The sequence below is a fragment of the Marmota flaviventris genome, chromosome 18 (assembly GCF_047511675.1).
Source record: "Marmota flaviventris isolate mMarFla1 chromosome 18, mMarFla1.hap1, whole genome shotgun sequence".
In the NCBI taxonomy this organism is placed as follows: domain Eukaryota; kingdom Metazoa; phylum Chordata; class Mammalia; order Rodentia; family Sciuridae; genus Marmota; species Marmota flaviventris.
The window spans coordinates 47,929,283-47,953,415 of NC_092515.1; the positions used below are offsets into that span (position 1 = coordinate 47,929,283).

Consider the following 24,133-nt stretch of genomic DNA (forward strand, 5'->3'; position numbering starts at 1 on the left):
ATCTAGAAATTACACCCCAAAGTAGTTAGCATTTACTGAGGACTCTGTGGAAAGCACTGAGCTAAGAGTTCTGTTTAAGTGACCCAGTGCTTAGCTGAAGCTACTCAGTACATATTTTTCAAAAAGTTTGGAAAAAATACCATCAAGCCGGGCATGGTGGCACATGCCTGTAATCCCAGTGGCTTGGGAGACTGAGGCAGGAGGATCTGGAGTTCAAAGCCAACCTCAGCAAAAGTGAGGAGTTAAGCAACTCAGTGAGACCCTATCTCTAAATCAAATACAAAAAATAGGGCTGGGGATGTGGCTAAGAGTTCAAGTGCCCCAGGGGTCAATCCCTGGTATACCAAAAAAAAAAAAAACAAAAAAACCCCAAAACTATTGAAGAAATTTTTTCTTTGATAGTTTTCTCTTCCATGCAAGAAGAAAAAACTATAAATATTCTTTGTGAATATAGTGCAATGATCCTTTGAAAATATTAGCAAATTGAATCCTACAATTTATAAAAAAAACTAATGTCATAACCAAGTGAGGTTTACCTCAGGAATGCAAAGATGATTAAGTTTTTGAAAACCAATCCTTGTAAGCTACTGTCTTAACACAGTAAAGGAAAAAAAAAATCACATCAGTCCAATTGATGGACAAAATATGTCTGACAGGATTCAACACCTTTTCCTGATAAAAACAAAACAAAAATAAAACAAACTCAGGAAACCAGGAGGATAGGGGAACTTCCTCAAGTCAGGATATCTACTGACAAATCATAATTCATTCTGAAAGACTGAATACTTTCCTCCCCAAGATCAGGAACAAAACAGGGATGCTCATCTTGCCATTTCTTTTTTCTTTTTATATTAACATTTAAAATTTTTTTCAGAAGAATGCATTTCGTTTCATCGTACACAAACAGAGCAAAACTTTTCATTTCTCTGGTTGTTCTTGATCTCCTTGCCATTTCTATTCTATATTGTACTGGAGTCCTAAACAGTGCAATAAGGTGAGGAAAACAGAGGCATTCAGATTGGAAAGGGGAAAGTAAAGTGTCTCTGTTAGCATAGCATGATTGTTATATAGATAATCTTAAGAAATCTACAAAACAACTACTAGAACTGTAAGTGAACTTAGCAAGGTCATAAACTAAGTCATAAACTATTAAGTCAGTGTACAAAATCAATTATGCTTCTCTTTAGTGGTGGCAAATATTTGAAAAATGAAATCATTTCACTTGTAGTATAAAAAACAAAATATTTAGAAATAAAAAGATATGGAAAAACTTTGTTGAAAATGACAATTTTTTTAAAAAACTGGAATAAATGGAGTACTGTCATATTTATGGGTTCCCAGTTCCTGGGGAAACACCAACCACTGCTCTTGCCAGTTAGAAATCTCTTCCCACTATAAATGCATCCCTTCATTTGCTTTTGCTGTATTCAAATATATTTCTTCAACTTCTCCCTTTACCCAAGAGATTCTCTCAATCTATTCTTTCATTGTCTGTCAATATTGTTTTCTTTCTGTGCTGAGGATTAACCCAGGGGTGCTCTACCACTGAGCTACATCCCAGTCCTTTAAAAAATTATTTATTTTTACCATTTAAATTTTTTTGTGTGTGTGCTTCTGAGGATTGAACTCACATCTTTATGCAGGTTAGTCAAGTGCTCTACAACTGAGCTACATTCCCAGCCTTATTTTTTATTTTTTGAGACAGGGTCTCACTAAGTGCCCAGGCTGGCTTCAAACCTGAGATCCTCTGCCTCAACCTCCTGAGTCACTGGGATTACAGGCACATGCCACTGTGCATGGCCATCTGTCTTTAAAAACGCAACAGGGTCAGGCCAGGCATGGTGGTACATGCCTTTGATCCCAGCAAGGCTGAGGCAAGAGGATCACAAATTTAAAGTCAGCCTCAGCAACTAAGCAAGGCCATAAGCAAATTAGCGAGACCCTGTTTCAAAATAAATGGACAACTAGGGCTGGGGGTATAGCTCAGTTGTTAGAGTGCTTGCCTCGCATGCATAAGGCCCTGGGTTCAATCCCCAGCAACACACACACACAAATAAATAAATAAATGGAAAACTAAAGTTAAACCTTTGTTCTTGGAAAAATAAAAATAAAAAATAATAAAAATTAAGCAGGGCTGGGGACCTGGCTCAGTAGTTAAGTGCTCTGGGTTCAATTCCCAGGACCAAAACAAACACAGACACACACACACACACAAAACTGAACTCACTTTCCACAGATAAACTGCATAAGAATTACCTGAAATTCTTATTAAAAATGTTAATTTCTGGGCTGGGGATATAGCTCAGTTTGTAGAATGTGCCTGGCATGCACAAGGCACTGGGTTTAATCCCCAGCACTGGGAAAAAAAAAAAAAAAAACACTGTTGATTTCTGGTTTTATACTTAGACCTTTTGGGACCAGAGTTTCTGGAAATGGGGCAGGGAATCTGCATTTTTAACATAGCCTTCTCACAAGCCTCATGCACTGGGGTTTAGTGTGAATTCATCATTTAACCAACATGTTTTGAGAGCTGTCCCATTGCGTTTGGTGTAAGTCTCTATTCTAGGAATTATATACACGTATGTGTAATGTTTTTGTTTCTTTTGGAGAGCTTGTTTCTTATATTACCTTTCTATTGCCAGAGCCTATCACAGGACTTGTGATGCAGTAAATCTTCCTGAAATGATGTTGATATTTGAATCTAGAGTTTGTAGAAGATCCTAAGAACCATATGGGATTGCTCACATAGTTTCAGTCTAATAAGGGATGTAATATATTGGAAAGTTAAAATTTACAGATAGTCTGTTTCCTAAAATAGTATATGCTTAGATACTAAAAGGGGATGGACTCAATGGAGCTCAGAACAGCAAGAGTGTTTTGTGAAAAAGGACAGGTAAGTAGGCATTGGGAGGAAGAGGATATCTTAACTGGGTGGTTATGGGATGGGATATCCAATGGATATGGGAACAAAACCAGTAGGTTTAGGGATTGGGGATGTGGCTCAAGTGGTAGCGCGCTCGCCTGGCATGCGTGTGGCCCAGGTTCGATCCTCAGCACCACATACAAAGATGTTGTGTCCGCCGATAAAAAAAAAAAAAAAAAAAACCAAAAAAAAAAAAAAAAAAAAAACAGTAGGTTTAGGAGTCAGTGGCTGATGCCCTAGTTATAAAGGGAATGGTAGAAAATATTTATAAAGGAGGTCGTGAATGTATTGTGGAGAGTCCTAATTTACATTAGGCTGTGAGTGATCCGAAGAAAATGACATTTTAGGATGATCAAGCTGTCAGTTACAATAGCAGTTAAAAATAAGTAGCTTACGACACTACATATAACCAAACTTGGAATTCCAAAATGAGAGAACCTCAGGGACAGTTGAGGTGAACTGTATTTTAGATCAGGTAGAAACTAAAATTCGTAGACAGGTGCTGATCACCAAAGAATTCGCTTAGCTGTCAGATACTTACTAGTGGTAGGAACTTAGGAGGCTCCATATTCTGCCCCCAATCGCTGTCCTAAGGCCTCAGGCCAGTCGCCCTACCCTTCTAATGACGGCTGTCATTTATGTAGCAATAAATGTGCTGAGCGCTTTACGGACGCCCTCTCATTTAATTTGCCAAACTCCTCTGTAAGGTAGAGGTTATCCTGCTCATTTACTGGCAAGGAGACTGTGCCGAGGTTCGCCACATCAACAGCCTGGACGCAGCAAAGATGTAAACCCAGAGCTGAAGAAGGGCTGAGCAAGAAGTGGGGAAGACGAGCTTCGTGTGACTCAGAGGGATCCCGGGGAAAGGCAAGGGAAGCGGGGCTCAGGAAACACGGCTCTCCTTCAGGACTCCGCAGAACCGCGGGCCGAGTGAAAGAGCCTCTCCCGAGCTTACACCTATCAACAGGCCTCCGTTAGGCGCCGTTCCAAAGTCACGACGCGTCTGATTGGTAAGAGCGGAAGGGCTGGCGACTTCTGATTGGCTGGTGGGATCTCGAACCAGGCCTTCACCCGGTTACGGAAGCTGACGAGGGCCCAGCGCGGGCTCTACCTCAAGGAAGTTAGCTGCAGAAACCCAGATTGCCGCGGAAAGGAGGTGTCTCGGGTTCAATGGCGACTGAAGAAGCTAGCGGCAGCGATGGGAAAGGGCAGGACGGCGAGAGCTCCGTTACCTATTATCGGTTGGAGGAGGTGACAAAACGCAACTCCTCGAAGGAACTATGGCTGGTGATCCACGGGCGAGTTTACGATATCACCCGCTTCCTCAATGAGGTGGGGCCCGGGAGGTGGGAGGCCCCTGGGAGCTGCTGGGGTGAGGGGTGAAAAGGCTACGCGTAATGTGCGTAGGAAGGAAATGAGGCCTGGCTGAGGGCGATAAGGTGTGTGAAAAGGGCCGCGACACTAATACGGAAGCGGGGGAAAGGGGAGGGGGGGTCTTAGATCTGCATGCGTTTCCACCAGCTCCAAATTCTCACGCCTTACATAATGTCACGTGATACTTATGTATTGACCCTTGCTGTGTACTGTATTAAACTCTAAGCCATCGTTATGTCCATTTTACACAGAGGGAAACTGAGGCTCAGAGATGCTGGGGACTCCCAAGGTCACATCCTTAATGGCCTAGATCCATTTGAACCCAGGTCTGAAATGCTCCGTACCTGTGCTCTTTCCAGTATGCGTTTTGAAGTAATACCGTTTAGGGAGAAATATTTACTTCTTGAGAAGAAGCTGAGTTTTTTTTTAATTCATAGATTAAGCTGCTGGGACGGACACACACACACACACACACACACACAAACCTTGAGTTGACCTTGAGGCAAGAAGGTGGTGAGAACCTTTTTTTTTTTTTTTTTTTTTGGCCATTGCCTTAGACTTTGTCCCGTAAATCTTCCAACTGTTGTATTGGATCTTATTATACAATCTCTCTTTGAGATCATTGTTTAATGGTTTGTGGCTTTTTTATTTAAAGAAATAGGTCAGACTTTTTCATTTACTTTAACTTTACTGAGATTTAAATTACATATAATAAGTGTGTCCATTTAAAATGTACAGTTTGATGAGTTTTGACACATGTATTTGTTCACGTAATTACAATTTCAGTTAAGAATTAGAGCATTTTCATTACCAGAAAAAAGTTCTCTTGCTCCTTTACAGTTATTCTCCTCAACCCCAGCTAACCACTGTTACGCAGCCAGCAAAGATTAGTTTGTAGCCAGTGAGGGAGGAGAACACCTGTAATCCCAGTTACTTGAGAGGCTGACACAGGAGGATCACAAGTTTGAGGCCAGCCTGGGCAATTTAGCCAAAGGCTGTCTTAACATAAGGGTTGGGGATATAACTCAATGGTAAAGCACCCCTGGCTTCAATCTCCAGCTGCCAGAAAAAAGAAAAAGAAGATTAGTTTGAGGCTGGCTTTGATGTGAGAGTGTGTAATTTTATATGTATTTGTATAATTTTATTTTGAGTAATAGATTTATAATGCATTTATATCTTGTGATTAATTTCTTGTATTACAATCTTATTCTGAGAAAAAAGTTCAGTTCTGTTCTCTTTCTGAGGCAAATATACTAGTAGAATTTTTTTTTCTATTAATTTGGGGGCTACAGGAGAAATTGTTAATTTTTAATTAATAATTTTGTAAGAGGATGTTATTTGTTTTTGTTTTTTAATATCTTTATTTTATTTATTTATTTATTTATTTTATGTGGTGCTCAGGTTCAAACCCAGTGCCTCATGCATGCAAGGCAAGCACTCAACGACTGAGCTGCAACCCCCGCCCAAGAGGATGTTATTTGAATAAGTCTACCTAGTGCATAAGCTAAACTCAAGAATTTAGTAACTTCTTGCATTTGTATTGTATACAGTTGTATTTCCCCCAGTACCAGGGATTGAACCCAGGGCCTTGTGCATGCTAGGAAAGCATTCTGCCACTAAATTACATCTCCAGTCCTTGTTTTTTTTTTTTTTTTTTAATATTCTCAGAACAGCTAGTTGAGAGTGACTTAGATAGGAGTGATCTTTATTTTAACAGGGGTACCAGAAACAGATTCAGGAATTATGGTTGTATAATTGATCCATGACAATCCAGCTTAAATAGATCCCTTGATTTCTCTTTTCTATGTAGTATTCAAATTTTAGCATTAGGTATGTCTTCCAGCATTTGCCTAATAAGTTTTATGTTAAAACAGTTCATAATGGGGGCCTGGGGTCATGGCTCAGCGGTAGAGCACTTGCCTCGCATGTGCAAGGCCCTGGGTTTGATCCTCAGCATCACATAAAAATAAATAAAAGTTATTGTGTACAACTACAAAAAAAAGTAAATATTAAAAAAAAAAATAAACAGTTCATAATGGGTAGGTAGTCATGTTTTTCATTTGTGGTTTCGTTTTCCCAGAATTTCTCCTTGATTGATTTAGAATAGACAGTGAATTTGGAAGGAACACTTAGTGCTTGTAGATAACATTAATCTCAAGTAGTGGTTTCAAACTTGTTACAGTACTTTGCTGATGTAGCTAGCTAGAATGTATGGTATGCAAGGCTTCTGTTGATGCTGGGTTACAGGTCTTTGCTGGCAGTTGGCTATTCTTACTCGTTCTGTAGTCTTTCCCTGTTTTGTTCCTGTCAAGCTCATTCATTCATTCATTCATTCATTCACTTAATCAAATATTTTTTAAATGTTTTTTTAGTTGTTAATGGACCTTTTGTATTTACTTATTTATATTTAATGTGGTACTGAGGATTGAACCCAGTGCGCCTCACATGCTAGGTAAATTCTGCACCACTGAGCCACAACCCAAGCCCCACTTAAACAAATATTAAGCCTTTATTTTGTGCCAGATACCATTCTAGATACTGAGGTTACAGTAGTAAATAAACATGCCCTTATAGAGATTAGTCTGTAGGATGCAGACATTAGGAGGAAGGGTTAATAACCAGAATATATACTATGTTAGATAGTGGTAAGTGCTAAGAGGAAAAATATTTAGGGAAGAAGACTATTGAATGTGTGTGTGTGTGTATGTGGTGAGGAGAGATGGCTTTATGGAGATGACTAGAGTAAAGGCCAAGGAAAGGTAAGGGAGTTATCTACAGGAAGAGCATTCTTGGTAGAGGAAGCAAATCCAAAGGCCTTGAAGTGGTAGTGTGTCTGGTGTGTTTGAGGAATCAGGGAGGCCATAGTGGTTGGTTAGTAGCACATGAGGTCAAAATGATTAGGGAATGGTGGATCATGTACAGCTTTGCAGGTTTTAGGAAGACTGGCTTTTCTTTTGAAAGCAGAAATCATTGGAGCAGAAGCATGACATGATGTGATTTAATGGTTTAATAGGCTCATTCTAACATCACTGTTGAGAAAACAATGAAGGAAAGCAAGGGCAGAATTGAGGAGCACAGTTAGGAAGCTGTTGTAATTAAGGCAAGGAATGGTAGCTTGGACTAGAACTGTGGTCGTGGGGGTAGTGAGAAGTATCAGATTTTGGATGTGTTGGGATGGTAAAGCCAACAGGATTTAATGATGAACTGGATTTGAGAAAAGAAAAAGGAGTCAAGGATGACTTCAAGGTTTTTGGTCTGCTGATCTAGAAGAATAGGGTTGCTATTAAATGAGAAGGGAAAGACCTAACATTGGTTTTCATTCTTTTTACAATTCGAAGTCACTTCCATGCTTCCTTAGACAGAGGTTTATGATCCTAATATCCTACATCTATAGATTGCCATTTTTTAAAGTGAATAGCTGTGATTAGATTATGATACTACTAGAGTTTGTGATAATTTAGAATTGGTAATATAGTTAAATTATCTTTCTCATAGCCAGGCACAGGAGGCTGAAACAGGAGCATCTTGAGTGCGAAGCTAGCCTCAGCAAAAGTGAAGAATTAAGCAATTCAGCAAGTCCCTGTCTCAAAATAAAATACACTCAGTGGTTGAGTGGCCCCTGGGTTCAATCCCCGGTACCAAAAAAAATAAGAGAAAGATACTCATATTTGTGTACATGAATTTAAGTCATGTTAGGTTTAATTATAGATGTACAAAAAGGGTAATATCAAATTTTTTACCAAGCTTGGGTCAGGTTTTGGGAATTAGGATTACTGTGGGAAAATATGAAGCTTATTTTTTTTTTTTGGTACCAGGGATTGAACCCAGGGGCATTCAACCACTGAGCCACATCCCAGCCCTATTATGTATTTTATTTTGAGATGGGCTCTTGCTGAGTTGCTTTATTTTATTGAAATCATGAATAAAGATAGTATACATCATTGTCTTTCCACTATTTAGTAGTTTAGGGGAAAAAAATCACATAAATATGGAATTGGATCCTGAGTGTAATGAAAAATCCCTGAAGTATTTTTAAATGAGGGGTGACATTGAAACATTATTTATTTATTTATTTTTAGTATTTATTTTTTAGTTGTAGTTGGACACACTACCTTTATTTTATTTATTTAATTTTTTGTGGTGCTAAGGATCAAACCCAAGGCCTTGTACATGCTAGGTGAGCCCTCTGCCACTGAGCCTCAACCTCAGTCCCTGAAACATTATTTTTTGAGTAGATTATTTTTGCTGAAGAGTTGAGAATTAAAGGGAAAAGTATTACAGAGGAAAGAAAGTAAAATTCTTTCAATCTCAAGAATTTATTTGAATCGTATGTCCTCCTTGCATATACCTATATGTAAAAATATGTATAGATACATACATAAAGATCATGTATTCTCTTTTGTGGCATTGGAGATTGAACCCAGGGGCACTTTACCACTGAGCTATATCCCAGCTCTTTTTACTTTTTTTTTTTTAGAGAGAGAGAGAGAATTATATTTATTTTTTAGTTTTCGGCGGACACAACATCTTTGTTTGTATGTGGTGCTGAGGATTGAACCCGGGCTGCACGCATGCTAGGCGAGCGCGCTACCACTTGAGCCACATCCCCAGCCCTCTTTTTACTTTTTTAAGACAGGATTTCACTATGTTGCTTAGGCTGGTCTCAAACTCTTAGGCTCAAATGATCCTCTTGCCGCAGCCTTTTAAGTATCTGAGACCAGCAGTTAGTCTCTTTTCACATGAAAGGTATACACACTGATTTGTGCTTTGATTTTTTTCACGTAATTATGTTTCAGGGAATTTTTCATATCAGTACCTGGAATTTTCCTTCATTACAGCTAGATAGAATTTATTGTATGGATTATAATTTATTTAGACAGTTTCCTATTGCTAAACATTGTGGTTTATCATTATTTTGCAATCTGCGGTCTCCTCTCAAATCAATTTTACTGAAATCTAATGTGCTGACAATAAAAATGTACAGATTTTGAATATAAAGTTAATTTGTTTTCACAAATGTCACCTATGTAAGCACCATAAGGATATAGAACATTTCTAACACTTTTCTTCTCATACAATCACTGATTTGATTTCTAACATGTAGAATAGGATATATATTTCTAACGTCTTTCATCTGCTTTTTTTTCCCCCCATGTTTCGGTAATTTGGTCCTTTTTATTGCTTTTTATTTCATTATACTAATATACCAAAATTTGCTGGGCCTGGTGGCGCATGCCTTTAATCCCAGCTGCTTGGGAGGTTGAGGCAGGAGGATCATGAGTTCAAAGCCAGCCTCAGCAAAGGTGAGGTGCAAAGCAATTCAGTGAGACCCTGTCTCTAAATAAAGTAGAAAATAGGGCTGGGAATGTGGCTCAATGGTCGAGTGCCCCTGACTTCAATCCCCAGTACACAAACAAATTAAAAAATCACTAATATATCAAAATTTGTTGATCCATTCACCTGTGGATTAACATTTGGATAGTTTCCAGTTTGATATGAAGTTTCGTGTACAAATCTTTGTGTGGACATGTTTCCATGAATACTTAGTAATAAAACTAACAGGAGTGAGATTAAGTCTGTTTAACTTTTTAAGTTTTTTTAACTTTTTTGAGTTTTTCCTCAAAGAGTTTACATCACTTACACTTCCACCAGCAGTGCATGAATTTCCTAGTTTCTCCACATCTTTTTTTAAAATATATTTTTTTAAAATATTAAATTAGTTGTAGATGGACACGATATCTTTATTTATTTATTTTTATGTTGTGCTGAGGATCGAACCCAGGGCTTCACATGTGCAAGGCAAGTGCTCTACCACTGAGCTACAACCCCAGCCCTCCATATGTTAATTGATATATATAAAATTATGGTTTTAACTTTCATTTCCCTGATGACTAATGATGTTCAGAATCTTTTCATGGGCTATTTATATATGTCTTTTTGTGAGGTGTGTGTTCAGTCTTGCCCGTTCTTTTTATTAGGGTTCATCGTTGCCTTATTATTGATCTGAAAGTGTTTTTTTCCCCCCTAAGAGCTGGATGCTAGCTTTGTGGCCCAAATCCTGGTACAGTTTCTTCCTTTTCTTCTTCTTTTTTTAATATATCTTTTTTAGTTGTCAATGGATCTTTATTTTACTTACATGTGGTGCTGAGAATTGAACCCAGGGCCTCATACATCCTAGGCAAGCACTCCATAAACTCTGAGTACTCTCTTTAGTTTTATTAACAATACAGTTGGTCCAGCTTTGAAAGGCTGAAGCAGAAGGATTGCAAGTTCAAGGCTAGTGTGGGTAACTTAGCAAGACCCTGTCTCAAAATAAAAAATTTAAAAGGGCCAGGGATGTAGCTCATTGGTAGAATACTTACCTAGCGTGCACAAGACTCAAGTTCCCTAGCACTGAAGAAAGAAAAAGAATATAGTTGTTTACTAGGTACGGTAGCAAGTGCCTTTACTCCCAGCTACTCAGGAGGCTAAGGCATGAATTACCGAGTTTGAGAACAGCCTGAGCAACCTAGTGAGGCTATCTCAAAAAACAAAAGAAAAGAAGAATATAGTTGTAGATGAGGTAGTAGTGAGTCTTCATTTAAATATCTCAATTTTCAAGTATGAGAAGCAGTGTATTCTGATTTTAAAACACTGACATCAGCATTTTCTAATTCATCAGCATTAGTATTGTTGCATGTATCTACATATTTTATGATTAGAAGTTGAGCTTTTCACTTTGAACTGGCATCATTGACCTTCCTGAGAACAAGGTGAATAAGTCTTTTTTTTTTTTTTTTTTTGGTATTATATCACAATCTTGAAAGTGTATTAAGAACTTTAAATGGTGGAGGTCACCTATAGGGCAAATATTGAGTAATATGAAAATTCCTGGGTGTGTGTTTCAAACCTTCCCTTTGGCTTGCTGTTGAACTGAATATGTTATTACACAATCTGTCCCTCCCAATGGAGCATTATTGTTTTCTTCACATAAGCCAGTAATGGGAAGGTTTTCCCCTATTCTGAAGTTGGCATTCTTTGTTGAATCAACATCTAAAAGGAGTGGGGACTGAATTATAAAGGATTTATTTATGCAGTGCTGGGAATCAAATCCAGGGCCTTGTGCATGCAAGGCAAGCACTCTACCATTTTAGCTATATCTCCAGTCCCATCCCTTGATCTCTTTGACGCGTTTGCCACTGTTTCATAATGGTTTGCCATGGGCTTATTTTTTTTTTTGTTTTAAGCAATACATTTTTTTTTTAGATAACTCTTATACCATGAAATTCATTCTTTTGGGGGGGTACCGGGGACTGAACTCAGGGGCAATCAGCCACTGAGCCACATCCCCAGCCCTATTTTGTATTTTATTTAGAGACAGGGTCTCACTGAGTTGCTTAGCGCCTCACTTTTGCTGAGACTGTCTTTGAACTCTTGATCCTCTTGCCTTAGCCTCCAAACCATTGGGACCGCCACCGTGCCAGCTAGTACTTCCTTCTTTTACTGCCAAAAAAAACCCCAAAACAACTCTGTTGTATGGATATCTATCTTTTATGTATCCAGGAGTCAGTAAACATTTGGGTTCTTTTCACTTTGGGCTTTAGGCTTTAATGAATAATGCTGTTAGGGACGTTCATATACAATGTGTGTGTGTGTGTGTGTGTGTGTGTGTGTGTTTGGTACAAGGGATTGAACCAAGGGGTGCTTAACCACTGAACCACATCCCTAGCCCTTTTAACTTTTTATTTTGAGACAGGGTGTTACTAAGTTGCTTAGGGCCATACTAATTTTTTGAGGCTGGCTTTGCACTTAGAATCCTCTTACCTCAGCCTCCTGATCTGCTGGAATTACAGGTGTGCTCCATTGTGCCCAGGTGGATATATTTTCAGTTCTCTTGAATATAGATCTAGGAGTAGAAATTCTGGGTCACATGGTAATTCTATGTTTAATTGTTTGAGGAACTGGCAAACTTTTTCATAGCAACCGCACCATTTTGCATTCCTACCAGCAATATTAGGGTTCCATTTTTTTTGTATTCTTGCCAACACCTTATTGTCTAATTAGACTACTGTAGTGGGTGTAAAGTAAAATCTCATTATAGTTTTGATTTATATTTGCCTAAATTATAATGAGTTTGAGCATATTCTCATGTGCTTTGTATACCTTCTTTAGAAAATTGTCAGTTCATATTATACACCCATTAAAAAATTGGGTTATTTTGTTTATGTTAAATTTTAAGATTTAAAGATTTTAAGATTTTTTTTTTTTTTTCAATGTTGCTGGGGATTGAACCCTGCCAGGGCCTTGGGCATGCGAGGCAAGCACTCTAAAGACTGGGCTATATCCTTTTTATTTTTTATTTTAAGACGGAATCTCGTTAAGTTGCTTGAGGCCTCACTAAATTGCTGAAGCTGATATTGAACTTGCAATTCTCCTATCTCAGCCTCCTAAATCTCTGGGATTACAGGTATGCACTACTGTGCCTGGCAAATTTTAAGAGTTCTTTATTCTAGATACAAGTGCAACTGTTTTCTCTCTTTCTGTGAATTATCTTTTCACTTTCTTAAGGGTATTCTTTGAAGTACAAAAGTGTTAAATTTTGATGAAGTCCAGTTTATCTGTTTTTTCTTTTGTTTGTGCATTTGGTGTCTTGAAGAAAACATTGCCTAACCCAATGTCATGACAATTTACTCCTATTTATTCTTGTAAGCAAGACTACATTTATTGACACTTACAGAACAGAACTTGTTGGACCAAACCTGTTGATAAACAGGTCTCCAAAATCAAACCTTGGAATATATACTCTTATCTCTCTTGGGGCCTGTTCTTGGAATCAGTTTAATGAGTGGAACTCCTTGTGCATTATCCTAGTTTCTTTCTTATCTGACCAGTTGTTGGTACATTTTTTTTTTTTTTTAAAGAGAGAAAGAGAGAGAGAATTTCAGTATTTTATTTTTTAGTTATTCGCGGACACAACATCTTTGTTTGTATGTGGTGCTGAGGATCGAACCCGGGCCGCACGCATGCCAGGCAAGCACGCTACTACTTGAGCCACATCCCCAGCCCCGGTACATTTTAAATTTTGATAAACTGCATTAAATTTATTGCAGCATATTTCTATGTATTAATGGTTTACAAGTATGTTTTTTTTTTTTTACAAGTATGTTTTTTTTTTTTTTTTTTTTACAAGTATGTTTTTTTAAGACCTGCAGGCTGTTAGCCTCTATAACTTAGTTCCTGCTATTATTCAAAACTGAGCCTGACAGAAATTAAACTCTTCTTCCTCCAAAACCTACTGCTATGTGTCTGCTCTGGTATTACTTAATTTAACATTTAGTCTTATTTCTTTTATGTATGTCAGTTGTTTTCTAGTTGACTTTTAAAGATTGTTCAGCACTTTAATCACATCTAGTTGATTGTGTGCACTGGGCTTCCATCCAAAATTTTGCTTGAAGAAAGTGTTCTGTAGCTAAAAAAAAAAATTTGAAAAACTAAAAAAAAAAAAACCAAACTTCTGCCTTGTGTCCAGTCAGTAAACAAACCCAGGTGTTTCCTCTTTTCAAAGGTCAATTGCATGGTTTGTAAGAAATATTTTAAAAAACTAACAGAAAAATGCACAAGACCTACAAGCACATTCAGTGAATTTTCACTAAGTCAACATATTTTTGAAACCACTATTCAAGTTGAGAAAAAGCAATGATAGTGCACTGGAAATGCTTCTTCCCAACAGGTGGTCCTCTGCTTTCCCCAAAGTAAATGCTATTTTGACTTCTAACTTCAAATGCCTTTTTTGCATAATATACTCCTATATGTAATAGATTCCTTTTCTGTATATATGTCTGTGAATGTGTAGTTATTATTTTGAATTGTGTTACCAATACCTATTACTTTACCATTCAAAATAAGAATTAGAACCTTAGCAATAACCTGAATCTAATCAAATGTCTTTTACCCATTATTTTCTCCTACCTTCCCCCACACTCGCCCCATGAAAACAATCACTCCTAATTCCATGTTCATTATTTCTTTCCTTTATCTAGTTTTATGGTGTATTTATATGTTCCTTTTTTTTTTTAAAACCTAGGAGCACTTAACCACTGAACCATAACCCCAGCTTCATTTAAAAAATATATATATATATATCTTTTTTATTTGCAGACAGGGTCTCACTGAGTTGCTTAGAGCCTTGCTAAGTTGCTGAGGCTGGCTTTGAACTCATGATCCTCATGCCTGAGTGTCTTGAGCCGCTGGGATTATAGGCATGTGTCACTGCTCCCAGCTTGTGTATATTCTTAAAAATATGTATTTATAAATATCCACATATTTCTATTTTTATTTATATTTTACTTAAAAATGACATTCTGATTTAAAAATATGTAGCATAAAGTCTACATCTTAAACAATTGTACATGTATGGTTCAATAAAGTACATAGCTATGCAGTGAATCTCAAAACTTTTGCATCTTGCACAATTTAGTCTATACCATTAATAAGTCTCTCTTTCCCCTCGCCCCCAGTACTTGGCAATCACCATTCTATTTCCTGTTTCTATGATTTTTGATAACTTTATTATTTATTTATTTATTTGGTATCAGGAATTGAACCCGGGGAACTTAACTACTAAGCCACACCCCCAGCCCTTTTTTACATTTTATTTAGAGACATGGTCTCAATGAGTTGTGTAGGGCCTCATTAAATTGCTAAGGCTGTCTTTGAACTTTCGATTCTCCTGCTTCAGCCTCCTAAGCTACTGGGATCACCACCATGCCCGGCATTTGACAACTTTAGATTCTATATAAGTGGAATTATCCTATTTGTTATTTTGTGATTGCATTATTTCACTTAGCATAATGTCCTTGAGATTCATCTTTTGTTATAGCATGTGACAGGATTTCCTTTTTTAAAAAAAAATATAATTAAAAAAATTGTTTTAAGTTGAACATGGACACAGTACCTTTGTTTTACTTGTTTATTTATTTTATGTGGTACTGAGGATTGAACCCAGTGCTTCACATGTGCAAGGCAAGCACTGTACCACTGAGCCACATCCTTAGCCACAAAGATTTCATTTTTTAAAGATACATAGTATTTGATAGTATATACACCAAATTTATTTATTTATTTTGTTTTTGGACATTTGAATTGCTTCCACCTTTTGGCTCTTGGGATTATTGCTGTGATTGAGACCCTACGTTTAACTCTTTTGGGATATATATGCTGAATTAGCATTGCTGCATCATATGGTAATTCTATTTTGTGTGTGTTCATGTGTTTACATGCACGTGTGTGGTACTGGGGATTGAATCCAGGACCTTGAGTACGCTAGGCAAACTATTATACTGTGTATAATATTTTGGAACTTATTTTTTTTAAACTAGTATCATACTGTGTATAATATTTAGAACTCTGCCACTGAGCTACATTCCTACCCCTTTTTATTTTCTATTTTTTTTTTTAATTTTTTTTTAGAGAATTTTAATATTTTTTTTAGTTTTCAGCGGACACAACATCTTTGTTTGTATGTGGTGCTGAGGATCGAACCCAGGCTGCAGGCATGGCAGGCGAGTGCGCTACCCACTTGAGCTACATCCCCAGCCCTTTTTACTTTTTTTTTAAGAACAGATTCTCACTAAGTTGCTCAGGTTGGCCTTGAACTTGACATCCTGCCTTAGCCTCTTGAATAGCTGGGATTATAGGTCTCAGCCACTATGCCTGGCTTGGTAATTCTACTTGGAATTTTTTGAGGAACCACCATATCATTTTTTTAAAATACTTTTAACAATATTTTTTTAGATGTTGATGGATCTTTATTTATTCATTTATTTGTATGCGGTGCTGAGAACCAAACCTAGTGACTCGCACATGCTAGGCAAGCGCTCTACCCCTGAGCCACAACCCCAGCCCATATCATTTTCTATACTTGTTATACCATTTTGCAGTCCTGAGCAAACAGTTCTAGTTTCTCCATATTCTCTTCCTTTTCTTTCTTTCTTTTTTTAATAGTAGCTTGTTTACTGTTTTTATATCTTTAGAGAAATGATTATTCAGGTTCTTTGCCCATTTTTAAAATTAGGTTATTCTAATTTGTATTGGGTTTTGATAGTTCTTTATATAAATCTTATCAGATGTATGATTTACAATATTATCTTCCATTCCACAGGGTGTTTTTTTTTTACTTTGCTGAATGTGTTCTTTTATGCATAAAAGTTTTAAAGTTTCATGTAGTCCCATTTGTTTTTTCTTCTGTTAGTTGTGCTTTTGTTTTATAGTTTTGGGTCTAACGTTTAGATCTTTAGTCTACTTTGAGTTAATTTCGTGTATCATAGAAGTTAGGGATTCATTTTCTTTCTTTTACATGTAAATGTACAATTTCCACATAACTATGTATTAAAGATACTGTCCTTTTTCTTTTCTTTTTTTAGAGAGAATTTTTTTTAGTATTTTTCAGTTTTCAGTGGACACAACATCTTTATTTTTACAAGGTGTTGAGGATCGAACCCAGCGCCCCATGCATGCCAGGCGAGTGTGTTACCGCTTGAGCCACATCCCCAGCCTAATACTGTCCTTTTTCTATTGCATGGTCTTAGCACAGTTGTTACAGATTATTGATCATACACTCAAGAGTAGTTGTGTTTTGTTTTTTTTTTTTTTTTAGTAGTATCGTACTGTGAATAATATTTTGGAACTTATTTTGTTTAATTCTGTATTCCTGAGATTAACCATAAGATGTCATTCAATGGAAGGAAGTACCAGAATACACCTAATGTGAATAGTTCTATTCTTTGCTGCAGCATAGTCTTAAAACAGAGGGTCAGTGGAAATAAAGCTTTGTCACAAAAGCCTAAGAATGTTATATTTATACATGTATCAATAAGAATCACAGGCAGGACATTTGTTATATCTCTTTTCATTGTGTCCTTAGGCATCACACCATCATAAGAGAGGATAGCATTGTTTTCCTTTTAAGTTTTTGTAAAAGCCATCCTCTGGGTGGTTGAAATAATATTTTCAAGGCAAGAAACACTGGGAATATAGCTTCTGTTTTCCATTGTAGATTCTGCTTCAGATTAGCACCTGATATCAGATGCTTGCTCCTAGGTGAGCTTCTTGTCATTTTGCCACAAGATAGACACATAAGAGCAGGTCATGCCTGGGCAGAAGGTGATGATAATTGTGAGCAGGACTATCCAGAGGCTAATGCTGGAGTAGAACAGCTGCTCCACCAGTCATCTTCTCTTAGAGCTGGCCTAGTCAGGGTTGCAGTGATTCTTCTACCTGGGGTACATCTTCAGTTCACCTCAAGGTATTCTCATTCCCCTCAGCCGGGGCATCATCTTGACTTTGAATTTGCCCTGATCTCTGGTGTAGTTTCAGGCCTAGTACACTGCCTCCAGCTGAGTTGCCAGTGGCACACTGCAGCCTTGTTGTCATTTGATTTTAGATAATAATATCTGAAGATGATTATGTTCTAAAATAGAAATCAACAGTTCTGGCACTTTTTGCTTTTCTAAACCATCAATATTGAGGTCACATTTTAGAGTAAGAATTACTAAACTGTGTTTGTTTGTTTGTGGACCACTCTGACTCCAACCTCTTGACTCGGTGAAAAAATGTGGATTATAAAACAGCATGTAGTATATGGATTCACTTTTGTAAAAATACAAAACCGTTTCTTTATCACTACCTAATATGTAAAATAGTAAGGACTCAATAAAAACTGTATAAAAAGAATGCACAAGAGGGGCTGGAGTTGTGGCTCAGTGGTAAAGTACTTGCCTCGCACGCACAAGGCCCTGGGTTCAATCCTCAGCACCACATAAAAATTAATAAGAAAAGATATTGTGTTCTTCTACAACTAAAAAATATTTTAAAAAAGAAACATGAATCCTACCAAAAAAAAAAAAAGAATGCACAAGAAAAACAATGAAAAAGTTTTTGTTTTATGTACCAAATTATCTACTTTTAAAAAATGTTGCTCTTTATTTATTTATTTGTAAGTGATGATTAGTAGAAATGTAGATACTTTATAGAAGGAGCTGTGTAGGAAGTCATAAATTCTGTTATTCCCTGAAATAGCTCAAGCCACTTAGAAATTTTGTTATTCTTTTCCTATGAAAGGCAACATAATTGTTGGTTTGTGTCATGAGGGAATAGTATCTTGCACAGTTCAGACACACACAGAGCAATTGGGATGTAATTCCAAAACTAATGGCTTAGTTTCATTTTAAGATGAAACAGAGTTGATAGGTTTCAGATATAATAACAAGTGAATGGTGGCTATCTTACTCTTGCTTTCTTTCAAATAGCATGCTTAAATACCCTTGGGTGGAGATATTTTAAGGGACCAAAATAGAGGTTGTTCTTGTCCTTAGTAAGCTTGTGAATTAAGGTTTGGGAGGTTACTTTCAGAGTTCTGTCCCCCAACCCCTATACTGGAGATTTTACCCAAGAGTGCTTCGCACTGAGCTATATCCCCAGACCTTTGTTTGTTGTTTGTTTTGGGGACAGTGTCTTGCTGAATTGCCTGGGCTAGTCTCAACCTTGTGATCCTCTTGCCTCAGCCTCCTGCATAGCTGGGATTAGGTCCATGAGCCAGTTTACCCAGCACTTTTAGAGTTCATATACTTATGTTAAATTAATCGTTACATTATTGTTGTTTAACTAGTTATTATTTAAAAAGTAACTAATTAAAAAGAATTACTTCAACCAGGCACAGTAGCTCCTGTAATCCCAGCTGTTTAGGAGGCTGAGGCAGAGGATCACAGGTTTGAGACCAACATCAGAAATTAGTGAGACTCTAAGCCATTTTGTGAGACCCTGTCTCAAGATAAAACTAAAAAGGGCTGGGGTTATACCTCAGTGGTAAAGCAGCCTTGGGTTCAATTCCTGGGAATGCCCCACCACCACCAAAGAGAATCACTTCATATTTCAGAAATATAATTTTGGATTTGTTTTATTGAGTAATGTAAATTTTGAATTGGCCAATTAGAAGTCAATGTATTGAGTATTTAAGTTAGACTCTACTAAATATAATTTTAAAAACAAGTAAATTTTTTATGAGTAGATAATATTTTACTTGGTAAAACAATTTCAAGGTATATATAGTGAAAAAATCTTCCTTCCACTTGTCTCCTAGCCACCAGGTTCTCTTCAATGTTTCCAGGGATATTGTGTACAATTATAAGCATCTATGTATCTACTCTATATAGTCATAAGTAATAGTGTAATATCCTCTTGTACCTTGCTTTCCTCAAGTACAGAATATTTTATTTCTGTATCTAAGTAAGTAATCAGACTAATTGTTGAATTAGCAGCCACATATGGTGGTAACATGCCTTTTATACCAGTGACTTGGGAGGCTGAGGCAGGAGTATCACAAGTTCCAGGCCCATCTTAGCAACTTAAGAAGACCCTGTCTCAAAAAATAGGTAGGTAGGTAGATAGATAGGACTAGGGGTATAACTCAGGGTTAATGTACCCCTGGGTTCAATTCCCAGTACCAGAAAACACACATACACACACACACACACATAAACACTTGTTGAAATAGGCACTCTTAAAAAATTTCCATGTTACAAATAAGGCTACTAAGACATTTAAAAAATAATTTTTATATATTTTTAGTTATACATGATGGTAGAGTGTGTTTTTTTTTTTTTTTTAAGTTATGGGTGGCTATAATACCTTTACTTATTTATTTATGGGGGAGAGAGTACTAGGGATTAAACTCAGGGGCACTCAACCACTGATCACATCCCCAGCCCTATTTTGTATTTTATTTAGAGACAGGGTCTCACTGAGTTGCTTAGTACCTTGCTTTTTACTGAGGCTGGCTTTGAACTTGAGATCCTCCTGCCTCAGACTCCTAAGCCACTGGGATTACAAGCATGTGCCATGCCCAGTTTATTTATTTATTTTTATATGGTGCTAAGGATTGAACCTCACACAGGCTAGGCAAGCGCTCTACCACTGAACTACAATTCCAGCCCAGTAGCATGTGTTTTGACATATTATACATACATGGAGTATAACTTCTTGTTGTACATGATGTGGAGTTACAGTGGTTTTGTATTCATATATGAATATAGAAAAGTAATGTCTGGTTGATTCTACTGTCTTTCTTATTCCCACCCCACCCCAGATATCTCAAATTTCTGAATAACTTGTCTGTGTTCACATAGCTTATATTTATAGAATTTACTTCATCTGTGCTATTTACTTTTTTTTTAATTAATATTTTTTAGTTGTCAATGGACCTTTATTTATTTATATGTGATGATGAGACTCAAACCCAGTGCTTCATACATGCTAGGCAAGTGCTCTACCACTGAGCCAAAATCCCAGCCCCCTCTTTACTTTTTACTTAGAAAAAATTGTAAATTTAAAATTGAAGACTGCAATAAAGAATTTTGTATACCCTAGAGTCCCTCCCCATTTGGTTTTCTACAGTAGTCTCAATACTATTGGCAAAAGGAACCAGTCTGTCCAGTCATATGGTGCATGCCTATAATCTCAGCTACTCAGAGCCTGAGGCAGGAGGATAACAAATTTGATGCCAGCCTGGGCAACTTATTGAGACTCTGTCTCAAAATAAAAAATAAAAAGGGCTATTGTATAACTCAGTGGTAGAGTGAGTTATATAATCAATAATCATTTCTTCAGTCTTTTCTTGACTTTCATGACTTCAGTGTTTTGTTTTGTTTAATATCTTTTTTTTTTTTTAGGTTTTTTTTTTTTTTTTAGAGAGAGAGAATTTTTTATATTTATTTTTTAGTTATCGGCGGACACAACATCTTTGTTTGTATGTGGTGCTGAGGATCGAACCCGGGCCGCACGCATGCCAGGCGAGCATGCTACCGCTTGAGCCACATCCCCAGCCATGTTTAATATCTTTATCTATTTATTTCTGTGTGTTGCTGAGGATCGAACCCAGTGCCTCACACATGTGAGGCAGGTGCTATACCACTGAGCTACAGCCCCAGCCAGACCTCAGTGTTTTTGAAAATCACAGGCCACGCTGTAGGTTATTGGTCAGTTTGCACTTGTCTTATCTTTCCTAACAATAATACCCATATTATGCAGTTTGGGCCAGAATTTGATAGAAATTATGCTGCTTTCTTCTCATTGCATCTTTATAGGCACACAATGTCAATTTGTTCCATTACTCCCATTTAAGGGAGAGAAGGGGAAGGAGGACAGGAAAGAAACTTATGGGTTTTCTTTTCAGACACTCCTCTGTTCAGTAAATATCTTTTTCTTGTAGCATCCTGGTGGAGAAGAGGTTTTGCTAGAACAAGCTGGTACAGATTCAACTGAAAGCTTTGAAGATGTAGGCCATTCCTCTGATGCCAGAGAAATGCTAAAGCAGTACTACATCGGTGACGTCCATCCGGTAAGAACTATTAGAGGGCTAGAAGCACTTGTGCAGAGAAAGTGACGCAACAGCCATAGAACTGCATGAGAGAAAGAATTATTAAAATTATTAAAATAGAAATTCATTTAACCATTCATTAGGCTGACTTTTCTCCATTATCATCCTGCCTTAGAGTGCAGCTAATAGTAACATCTGCACTTAAAATAGGTGTGGTTGTTTTTACAAGTCCCTAGCTAAAAAGGTAACTAACTATAGACTTTTTTATTGAACCCAGAAAAGCTTAACAACCAAGTAATATCCCTGCCCTTTTTTATATTTTATTTAGAGACAGGGTCTCAGTGAATTGCTTAGGACCTCATTAGGTTGCTCAGGCTGGCTTTAAACTTACCTCCTGCCTCAGCCTTCCAAGCCACTGGGATTACAGACATACACCACTAGGTTCGTCATCTATGGACTTTTAAGCCTTCCAGACATAACTATTCTAACAGGAGACCCTGATATGCTAAGGGTGGGGTGCCATTCCTTTTTTTCAGACCTGTAGGTCTCCTAGAGAATTCTCTGCCCGACAAATGTAGTCTCATGTTTCAAGGTTAGAAACAAGCACATAGGGCTGGGGTTGTGGCTCAGTGGTAGAGCGCTTGCCTAGCACATGCGAGGCCCTGGGTTCTATCCTCAGCACCACATAAAAATAAATAAAGTAAAGATATTGGGCCCAGCTAAAAAAAAATAAATATTTAAAAAAAAAAAAAGATAAAAGAAACAAGCACATAGTAAGAGTTCATTTGGATATTTCTTTTCTTTTTTTTTTTTTTTGGTACCAGGAATTGAACTCAGGGGGGCTTAATCATTGAGCTACATTCCCCCAGCCTTTTTAGACAGGTTCATGCTAAGTTGCTTAGGGCCTTGCTAATTTGCTGAGCCTGGCTTTGAACTTGAGGTTCTTCTGCCTCAGTACATTTGGATATTTCTTAAAACATTGTTTTCCTCTTTTTAACAGAGTGACCTTAAACCTGAAGGTGGTAACAAGGTAAGATGTCATCCGATTTGTCTTTTGTATTTCAAGTGTTTGTAGTTCTATTTATTCAAATAGAATTGTTTTGTTTTGGTTTTTTTACGTGTTTGTTTTCCCAAGCAAAAATTCTATTTTTCAGGAATTTGGATTCAGTAACTCTCAGGAAAAATGAATAGCTGGGTCTTACATAGTAGGAAACAGTTTGCTAATGCTTCTGTATGCTTTCTTCTTTTTTTTTTAAAATTGCAACTCCAAAGTATGCCATGTATGGTTTTGAAAGAAATTAGTTTATGGATTCAGTTATAGAAAAGTACTTTACCCATGCCTCATTTAGAACAGGTGTAAATACTTGCTTCTGTCTGAAAAAGAATTTTCTTTTTCAAGTTATTTTATCTTTCAAGTTATTGAAAGAGACCTCTCTGTTCCTATTTCCCAAGTTTTTATTTTATTTTTTTATTTATTTTTTTTTAAAGAGAGAGAATTTTGATATTTATTTTTTAGTTTTTGACGGACACAACATCTTTGTTTGTATGTGGTGCTGAGGATCGAACCCAGGCCACACGCATGCCAGGCGAGCGCGCTACCGCTTGAGCCACATCCTCAGCCCTTATTTTTGTTTTAATATTTATTTTTTAGTTGTAGTTGGACACAATACCTTTATTTTATTTATTTTTATGTGGTGCTGAGGATCGAACCCAGGACCTCACACGTACTAGGTAAGTTGCTCTACCACTGAGCCACAACCCCAGCCCCCCCAATTTTTATTTTAAAACATTTTATTTTGTAGCCTCAAATAGACTCACCCCCTTTCCAGTTATTTACTGATTTTAGCAAAAACAAGATTAAATACTTGCATATTTGAAAACCTTAATGTGCTCTGCATGACATTCTAGGAAGAAAATATGAAAGCATTTTCTGCTTCCCACAAGCTGAGTACTTCCAACTCCCGTATTCTCTTATATTTCCCTTGACTCCTGTCCTTTAGGTAATTGTTAGTCCACCCTGTGATTTAAAGGGACAGCATTGTAGATGCTACTTAGAACATTATGGGCACCACACAACCTCCCCTTGTCCTCTTTCTACCTTCTTATACCATTCCTCACCGAACCATAATTACCGAATGAGATTGACACAGCAATTAACTTTGTCCTAGACATAAGAATTTTTTCAATTGAAGAGATTGCTTACTTGGCAGTTGCCATCTGTTGCCTTGCAATCCAGAACATTTATATAAATTAATTCCTCTGTCTTGCTATACTATAGTACTCTGAACTATTGAGTTGTTTATGAAAGGGGAATTCATAATATTGGGAATTCAACTCAGAGTCTCTCACATGCCATATCCTCAGCTCTATTTTTTTTTGGCAATACTGGGGATTGCATCCAGGAATGCTCTACTCATGAGTTATATCCCCAATCTTTTTTATTTTTTAATTTTGAGATAGGGTGTCACTAAATTTCCCAGGTTGGT

At 37.2% G+C, this 24,133-nt stretch overlaps 1 protein-coding gene across 1 annotated transcript in view; it reads left to right on the top strand.

The window, feature by feature from the left end:
• Nucleotides 1–3,977: 3,977 nt before the first annotated feature.
• Cyb5b (cytochrome b5 type B) overlaps nt 3,978–24,133 on the top strand; it is a 34,300-nt gene continuing 14,144 nt past the window's right edge. The window contains exons 1-3 of the mRNA XM_027933080.2: nt 3,978–4,255; nt 21,540–21,668; nt 22,648–22,677. Coding sequence (XP_027788881.1) covers nt 4,094–4,255; nt 21,540–21,668; nt 22,648–22,677 — 321 coding nt within the window. The 5' untranslated portion in view covers nt 3,978–4,093. The remainder of the gene's footprint in view (nt 4,256–21,539; nt 21,669–22,647; nt 22,678–24,133) is intronic.